The sequence below is a fragment of the Corylus avellana genome, chromosome ca5 (genome assembly GCF_901000735.1).
Source record: "Corylus avellana chromosome ca5, CavTom2PMs-1.0".
In the NCBI taxonomy this organism is placed as follows: domain Eukaryota; kingdom Viridiplantae; phylum Streptophyta; class Magnoliopsida; order Fagales; family Betulaceae; genus Corylus; species Corylus avellana.
The window spans coordinates 10,806,226-10,814,947 of record NC_081545.1 but is presented as its reverse complement, the minus strand read 5'-3'; the positions used below and the strand labels follow the sequence as shown (position 1 = coordinate 10,814,947).

General features: G+C 37.7%; 2 protein-coding genes across 2 annotated transcripts in view; both read left to right on the top strand.

The window, feature by feature from the left end:
• Nucleotides 1-8,722, top strand: part of LOC132180549 (putative cyclin-A3-1) — a 36,640-nt gene that overhangs the window by 7,416 nt on the left and 20,502 nt on the right. The window lies entirely within an intron of this gene.
• On the top strand, nt 61-3,670 carry LOC132180544 (cysteine-rich receptor-like protein kinase 10). Its single transcript, XM_059593419.1, has 7 exons — nt 61-1,022; nt 1,594-1,731; nt 1,843-1,964; nt 2,072-2,282; nt 2,391-2,628; nt 2,835-2,985; nt 3,146-3,670. The coding sequence occupies exons 1-7, from the start codon at nt 242-244 to the stop codon at nt 3,479-3,481; spliced, it is 1,977 nt and encodes a 658-aa protein (XP_059449402.1). The 5' UTR covers nt 61-241; the 3' UTR covers nt 3,482-3,670.

Genomic DNA, 8,722 nt, shown 5'->3' with positions numbered 1-8,722 from the left:
TTGCAAATAAGACAACTCAACATAATTTCTTATTCGTTTTTTCAACACTCGCACACAGAAAAGTCAAGCCCTTTTTCAACAAAAATAAAAACAAAAAATGAAGAAGAAAAGAATAGTCAAGCCCTTCTGCCTCACTCATCTTACCTGCATAATAAACCAGCAAATTAAAGACACATGAAGTATAAGAAAGATTGGTAGAGTGAACCTGAAGATAGTGATCAGAATAATCACCTTCATCAACATGGCTTCCTTCGAATTTCCCATATGCCTTCTCACCCTCTCCCTCCTAACCTTTCTTAGCCTCACCGCCGAGGCAGCACCCACTTACGCCTCTCACACCTGCTCAAACTCGACCTTTTTCACACCCAACAGCACATACCAAGCCAACCTCAACCTCCTCCTCTCCGCTCTTTCCTCTAACGCCAACAACCGCAGCGGCTTCTACAAAGCCACGGTCGGCCAGGCCCCTCCCGACGTCGTCATCGGCCGTTTACTCTGCCGCGCCGATCTCTCCCCGGACCTCTGTCAAAACTGCATCTCTACTGCCATGAGAGATATAAGAAATCGCTGCCCCGCCGACAAGGTGGGGCTAATCTGGTACGACGAGTGCACGTTACAGTACTCCAACGAGTCCTACCTGAACGACAAGGTGCCCTTCCAAAACTTTCCAACCACCACCCAGAACGTCGTTGAGCTGGACCACTTCAACACGCTGCTGTCAACCACGATGAAGTCGTTGGCGACACAAGCCGCGAATTCTCAATCGGACAAGAAGTTCGCGGCGGTTGAAGTAAAGTTCACGAGCTCACAGAAGCTGTACTGCATGGTGCAGTGCTCGCCTGAGATGGACGCCGAACTGTGTATGAGTTGCTTGGAAAGCGCCATAGGCTCTCTTCCTCAGTGCTGCACGGGAAAACAAGGCGGAAAGGTTCTGCTTCCGAGCTCCAACATTAGATACGAGTTGTTTCCATTTTACAATCTGACCACAGTATCTCCCGGATCTCCTTCTCTTCCTCCTCCAGGTACGTTATAAAATGCATCAATAGTTTGTCGTGATTTTAACGCATGCTCTGAGATCATCTTTCTTTAAAAAAATTAAAATCTAAATCTCATATTTCGATATCTTTTGAGGTACGTCATCATTTGGGTCTTCTAGCTGCAAAGGGAGCTAGGCACTTACATCTTGAAAAAGAAACAAGATCAATTGTTTTTCTTACTTGTGCTTTCAATTCGCTTTTGCTTGTACGCTATGTAATTCTTTTTACAGTTGCGCTTGTTAATGTTGATTTTACAGTTTTATGTTTGGAATTGTGATAAGAGATATAGCTTTTATATTTAAAAAAAAAAAAAAAAAAAAAAATTAAAAATGCTTTATTTTTTTTTTTTTTTTTAAAGTGCGTTTTAGACTTTTTAAAGCAACTATCTGTTGTGGCGGATTATATATGTTTGTCACATAAACTTAACTGATTACTATAGGAAAAAGAAAAGGAGTGTTATATATATATATAATATAATCCCACAACAAACCATCATATAGAGTTAGTGCGAAGTCACAATGAGTCAATGACACGTGTTAATTGTTAATATTTGCAGGAAAAAGCAAGTCATCTCTGATTACTATCATCGCCATTGTTGTCCCAATTGCTGCTTCTGTCGTGCTTTTCGCCATTGGATGTTTCTTCCTGCGTAGAAGAGCAAAGAAGAGTTACAATTCATTACTAGTTGAAAATGGTAATTAAACAAAAAAAAAAGCATTAGTTGATCTTCATTTGCGCTCAACATTCCACTATAATAATTTATTAAATTATCAGAATTCAATATATATACTGTTTTGTTGTGTAGTTGTGGCTGAAATTACATCTGTAGAGTCCTTGCAATTTGACTTGGGTACGATTGAAGCTGCAACAAATAACTTCTCTGATGATAACAAGATTGGTAAAGGTGGATTTGGTACGGTTTACAAGGTAGAATATCGCTAATTAGCAACGAAATTTAGTTATTTTTATAAATACATATGTATGTGTGTATGGGTTCATCGAATATTCTAATCTTGTTGCAAATGTAATCTCAGGGTATCTTTTACAATGGACAAGAAATAGCAGTGAAGAGGCTATCCAAAACCTCTGGGCAAGGTGCAGCAGAATTTAAGAATGAGGTTATGCTGGTTGCGAAGCTTCAACATAGAAATCTAGTGAGGCTCTTAGGATTTTGCTTGGAAGGAGAAGAAAAGATACTCGTTTATGAATATGTGCCCAAAGGAAGCCTTGATTACTTTTTATTCGGTTTGGCCAACCTAAACTCATATCAAGTTCTTGATTAATTTTTCATTTTGGGTCCATTTGAGACTTATTTATTTCCGAGTTGAATATTTAATTTTAACAAAATTACAGACACCGAAAGGCAAAGACAATTGGATTGGTTAAGCCGTTACAAGATTATAGGAGGCATTGCTCGAGGACTTCTTTATCTTCATGAAGATTCTCGGCTTAGAATTATACATCGCGATCTTAAAGCTAGCAATGTTTTATTAGATGACGATATGAATCCAAAGATTTCAGATTTTGGCATGGCAAAGATATTTGTGATGGATCAAACCCAAGGAAATACAAGTAGAATCGTGGGAACATAGTAAGTTTTTAATTACTATTACTATATTTGCCTGGTTTAAATCAACCAGTTCATTTCTTTTCTTGTAGCTTAAGAAAATTGCTGAAAAGAAAAAGTTGCAACCTTGACAATTTGAGAGTTCTGTTGGAACTCAAATTATTAGAGATAAATTGGTCCATAACTATTAGTTTCCTTATATGACATGCTTGGCATTATTTTTATTGTAGTGGTTACATGTCTCCGGAGTATGCAATGCATGGACGATTCTCAGTGAAATCTGATGTATTTAGCTTTGGTGTCTTACTTCTAGAGATTATCGGTGGTAAAAGGAACAACTGTTTCTATCAATCAGAACATGATCAGGACCTCTTAAGCTTTGTGAGTATGGATCAGATTATTTCAATTCAGCTCTACTTTTATGAAAGCCAATATAATCGCTTCTTAGTTCTGAAGAGTAAAAAAATAATAAGGGCCATCACTACTGAAAAAGGGGAAAAGATAACGATTCTAAATATTGTTTAATGATTAATCATTGCAGATCTGGAAACAATGGAAGAATGGAACCCCATTGGCATTGTTGGATCCAACCATGAGAGATTCTTTTTCAAAAAATGAAGTCATTAGATGCATCCATATTGGGTTACTGTGTGTTCAGGAGGATCCAGCAAGCCGACCAACAATGGCAACAATAGTTCTCATGCTTGACAGCCACTCTGTTAGCCTGCAACTACCTCAGCAGCCGGCATTTTTGTTTCGGAGTAGAGCAAAGAAGAACATGAAAACAAAGGAAGTGTCGCCGGGTGATTCTACAACAACCCAATCTGTTCCATTCTCTGTTGATGAAGCATCCATCACTCAACTATACCCTCGATAGTGTGAGGAACCGAGGTGTTTGTCTATCTTAGTTTTTGTCTATATATCCTAGTGATTTTCATATGGCTTTTGTTTCAGAAATGTAAATTTAGGTCCAACATATGTACAAACATATATATAAACGTTTGGAAGTAGACATCCTTAATTAAATTTAGTAGTGAAACAAATATTTTTTATTCTCGAAAAGAGGCCTTGTAAAGTCCCATTTGAAAAATGCTTATGGTTCTATATTTTTTTTACAATACTATGGATCGAGCTACGGTTTATTATTGATTAACTAATTAAAACTGTATAGTCGACAAATAAGTTAATAATTATTTCAGTAATAATGATCAACTACCTCAATTTGTAAGGAGTTTTGTAGTAAAAATTGAAAGCAACTTATTCGGTCTGCCTCCCGGCATCACTTTTTTTGCTTGCTCAGGATTTTGGAAACATTATTCTCTACCTACCTAGTAGGAGTGTCAACCCGGTCCGCTTTTTTGGTTTATGGCCAAAACTAGGGACCAGAACCGGGGTACCCTGGTTCTTAGTTTTGAGCAACCGGAACCGGGAACTGGGTCCCGGTTACTGGCCGGTTCCAGTTTGTACCCGGTCCGGTAACCAATTTTTTAAGAAAATTGTTTTTTGGGCTTATTTTAGGTATTGAGCCTAAAATAAGCCCATTCTTTTTCATAAGTTGGCTCATTTTTAAAAAAATCTCAGGACTTATTAGAAAGGTGCTTGTTTTTGTCACTCTGGAAGTCTATCAACAAATATGCAGAATACGACAAAAAAAAAAAAGGTTAAAATTGAAATAATCTAAACTCATCTTCATTACTCCAGATACACCTAATCATACAAATGATGCAATCACTCAGAAATGTAAAAAAAAAAACAAAAACTAAACTGCCTCTACAAATGGTTTGCAACCCTGAGTACAGAAAGAGAAACTAATAGAGCCAAACACATTTTCTCAGCAACCAAACATAGCCAAACACTAAAACAGTAAAAACCCAGCAAAACAAGCCAAAAAAATTCAAATTTTTACAAAGATAAAAGAACCATTTCGAAACCCTAGATCTAAACCACAATTCCACACCGAATCACAAAGAAAACACCAAAATAACAACAATTTAACAAAATATAGTGAAATTAATTGAAATTAATATCAAAGAAACCCAGAAAGAGAGAGTTCATACCTGACTGCTAGTGCTCATTGCTCGGCTGGAACGAGAGAGAAACGGTCCGACGGAGGGGAGCGAGAGAGGGAGACGGCCTGACTGAGCGGTGGAGCACGAAGGGAAAATGAGAAAAGAGGGCAAAAGTGGAATGGGCGATGGTGTAGTGTGTGTGCGTGAGAAAATGTGGATGAAAAAAAGAGGGCAGAGGGAGTATTGTAAAGGCCCTAAACCTTAAAACAAAAATAATAATAATATTAATATATATATATATATATATATATATATATCTCAGTTCTCTATAACCTAGTAAAAACCAGGTAACGGAGTCGAAGTACTTGATTTTTAATTTTTTCAAATTGGAACCAGAACCAGTTCCCGATTTCCCAATTTTTGGTTTCTGGTATTTCAGTTTTAGTTTCTCGGTATATTTTGACACCTCTATTACCTAGAAGCAAGAAAGTCAAAGGTACTTTTGTTGACCATAGTCAAAATTAAACGCCCATTTACATCACTGTTTCAGCGTCGGTGTCTTCTCTTCTTCTGCACTTTATATTTTTTTTTATAAAAAACATCGCCTTTTTTACACTATATTCGAACAATATTGTATCCTAATGAAAAAATTGCTATTTTACTTTCTTACAAAACTTTTTACACAAGTGGAAGAAAATAATATTTGTCTGAAAGATAAAATAAAACTCACTTTAGCTTCAATGAGGACAGACAAGCATTAAAGTTGGTTGACTAACTTAGTTGACTTGCGTCAAGCAGACACCTGGCCGAAATGGCAAGTGTTTGTGTCCTCACCTCCTCTTATCTAAATTAACCAACCGCCATTCATACTCGGACCAAAACAATACTGAAAAACAAAAATCTCGCAAATTGGTTCATCAAAATGCCTTCCTTCATTCCCTTCTCGCAAATTGGTTCCTTTCCATGCTAATTGTCTTCCTCAACCTGACCACTCGTGTAGCTGCCCAAAATTACCTCTACCACATCTCTGCAAAAAGTACCTTCGCCCAAAATAGCATCTATAGTTCCAATATCAACTCCCTCCTCTCTTCCCTCTTCTCCAACGCCACCGGAAACATCGAATTCTACAACACCACCGCGGGCCAAACCACCCATCTATAGTTCTTCCTCTGCCTGCTGAAATTTGCCAAAAATGCATGGTCAATGCATGTTAGAGAGTTATCAACTAATAACTCACTTCGAACATACATTCAAGTGAAGATAAAGATAGCATCAATTGATAACTCTCTAACAATACAACCCAATAGCTCGCCACTAAATGCTCAACGGAAAAGATTGCAATTACTTGGTGCGCCAAGTGTATGGTATGCTACTCCAATGAGTCAAAATTAGTCGCGCACAACGTTGTAAAGTAGAAGACCACAGTAAGTCTATTGGCAGCTTTGTCAAACATGTATGAGAAGGCGTTAGTTAACAACAAGGTGCACCTGATGAAAAAATTGTTCAACCTAAAAATGGTAGAAGGGGCTTTAGTGACACATCATCTCAATGCGTTCAACACTATCACGAATCAATTGTCCTCGGTGGAAATTGATTTTGACGATGCGATTTGCGTGTTGATTGTCTTGGCGTCTTTGCCAAATAGCTGGAAAGCCGTGAGAATGGGTGTGAGTAACTCTGCAGGAAAGAGTAAACTAAGTTACGAAGATGTCAGGGATTTGATTCTCATTGAAGATATTCGCAGAAGAGATGCGGATGAAGCCTTTTGTTTTGGTGCTGCTTTAAACCTCGAGACTCAGGACAGAAGAGAAGATAGAAACTCTAGACAAGGCAAAGTAAAATCCAAATAAAGGGAAAAACAAATCCAAATTTGAACAACAACCCGAATGTTGAAACTGTAGCAAGATTGGCCACTAAGAGTTGTTGGGCAGGACAATGGATTCGTTGGCGACCCTTGCGTCAAAAGAATTCGTTAAAGAAGTTTGCAACTGAGGAAGAGGAATTCAGCATCAGTGACGATGTACAGCCTCGTGTAGTGCATGCCAAACCTGACTGTTTCCGATTGTGTTGGGAGATTAAACGGTTATAAAGTTTTTACCAAGAGTACATTAACATACATAATAACATAACTGTACCAAAGCTAAGCTAATGAAGTGTCCACTTCTAGATATTATTAAGCACTTTTATATATATATATATATATATATATATATATATATATATATATATATATTCTCAATGTAGAACTCAACACTCACAAGTGCAACTCAACACTCACAAGTGCACTCACAACAATCTCCTCATCACTTGTGAGTCTTTTCACATTGACCCAACTCTGGCTCTGATACCATTTGTTGGGAGATTAAGCGGTTATGAAGTTTTTACCAAGAGTACATTAACATACATAGTTGAACACAACTCTAGCCCAAAAGCTTAAGCTAATGAGCTAATTAAGGCCTACTTAGATATATTAAGCACTCTTTTCTTTTATATTTTCTCAATGTAAGACTCAACACTTACAAGTGCACTCACAATAGATTGCAATAAATGCATCCGAGGCATCATAATGAAACATCCAACGTGATGTGATGGAAAACAAGGCAGAAGGGTTCTGCGACCAAGTTGTATTCTTAGATATGAATTGCATAAATTTTACAACTCCACAACTGCGACGCCTGCATTTCCTCCTCTTGCTCCAGGTATGAAAAGAGATTGTGATCCACTCAATTAGCTGTCCCAATGGGTAATTGGGTAGGTACGTAATGTTAGAGAATTCATATACAACTTATATGTCCAAAATAATAGATCTCATATGAAAAAAAAAAAAAAAACACAATACCTTCTCTCTCGAAGAGTAAGACACCGGCAGTGTGCTCTTCAAGGAAGGAGGAATGGACTCCATCCTCTCCCTCCTCGCTTCCCTGTTTTCTGTCGCCATCGATCGTCGTTGTCTTTTCCTTTGCTTGTTTTGTTTTCCTCTCTAAACATAGATTCTGGCCTCCCTCTACCTAGCTCTGGTCCGCCTCACCTTGACGTTGCTATGCTCCCCGCCCTCGACTCACCCACTGTCGTCATGCGCGTCTTCCAAGCTAGACATGTCACTCTCTGTCTTTCCTCTCCTCCGACGTGCTAGTCCACTTTGTTCCTCGCTTCGTCCGCTCTCCGCTTGTGCTCTTCCCCCTGCCTTATGCCCTTCACGCACCGGCGACAGTCTCCGTTCTGCCTTTGCCTTCCGGCAGCCCCTCTCACCGCCGTCACTACTCCATTGGCCTCGTTTTGGCCTTTCTTAGTGCCTTATCGGCTACTGTGGCTCTCATTTCAGTGAGGACTTGTTGCAGTGGTTATATGGCCTTTACCGGCGGCCAATCTTGGCTTTTGTTCCAAGAACCCATAAGGCCGTGTTAATTATTTGTTACATTCCCTTTTAATTTCTGCTACGGGCACTGAGTAGGTTGTATCGGGTCTAAACATTTTTTTCAGTGTTTTGTTTAGTTTTTGGTCCCCTCCCCCGTTCCTTTGATGTATCTCTGAGAAAGAAAAAAAGAAAGTCTAATATGAACTCACTCAAATTACTTTCTAAATTATTAGCAATTCGATCAATTAACTATCATGTATCTTAATCCATGAAAAAGACTTTGATTCTCGATATTAACACCGTCAATTTGTTGTAAAAACTAGTTTTTCCAACTCCGTGATTTTTAACAATATTGTATTATTTTAAAAATAAGAAAAACACACTCTCTCTAGCTATCAACAAATTTGTAATGTCCCTTTTGATATTTTAATTCGTTGAATGTCTTTCGATCTATCATTAAGGTTACAATTTCTCCTTACATGTTCATAATGAAAAATAATAATAATTCTTAAAAAAAAAAAAAAAACTCCTGCATTTTTTTGTCTTTCTTTATCTTTTTTGTTTTATAATTTTTTGTCTTTTTTTTGTTTTTTTATAATTTTTCATTCGAATTATTTTTTGTCATTTTAAGTACCAAAAGGTGACATTATAAACAACGATAAATTGGGAAATATTGCAAAAATTAAAACCGAAAGACGTTAAAAAGTTGGATTAAGTATAGAAGCAACAGAAGAAAAATCCCAAACAATAATTA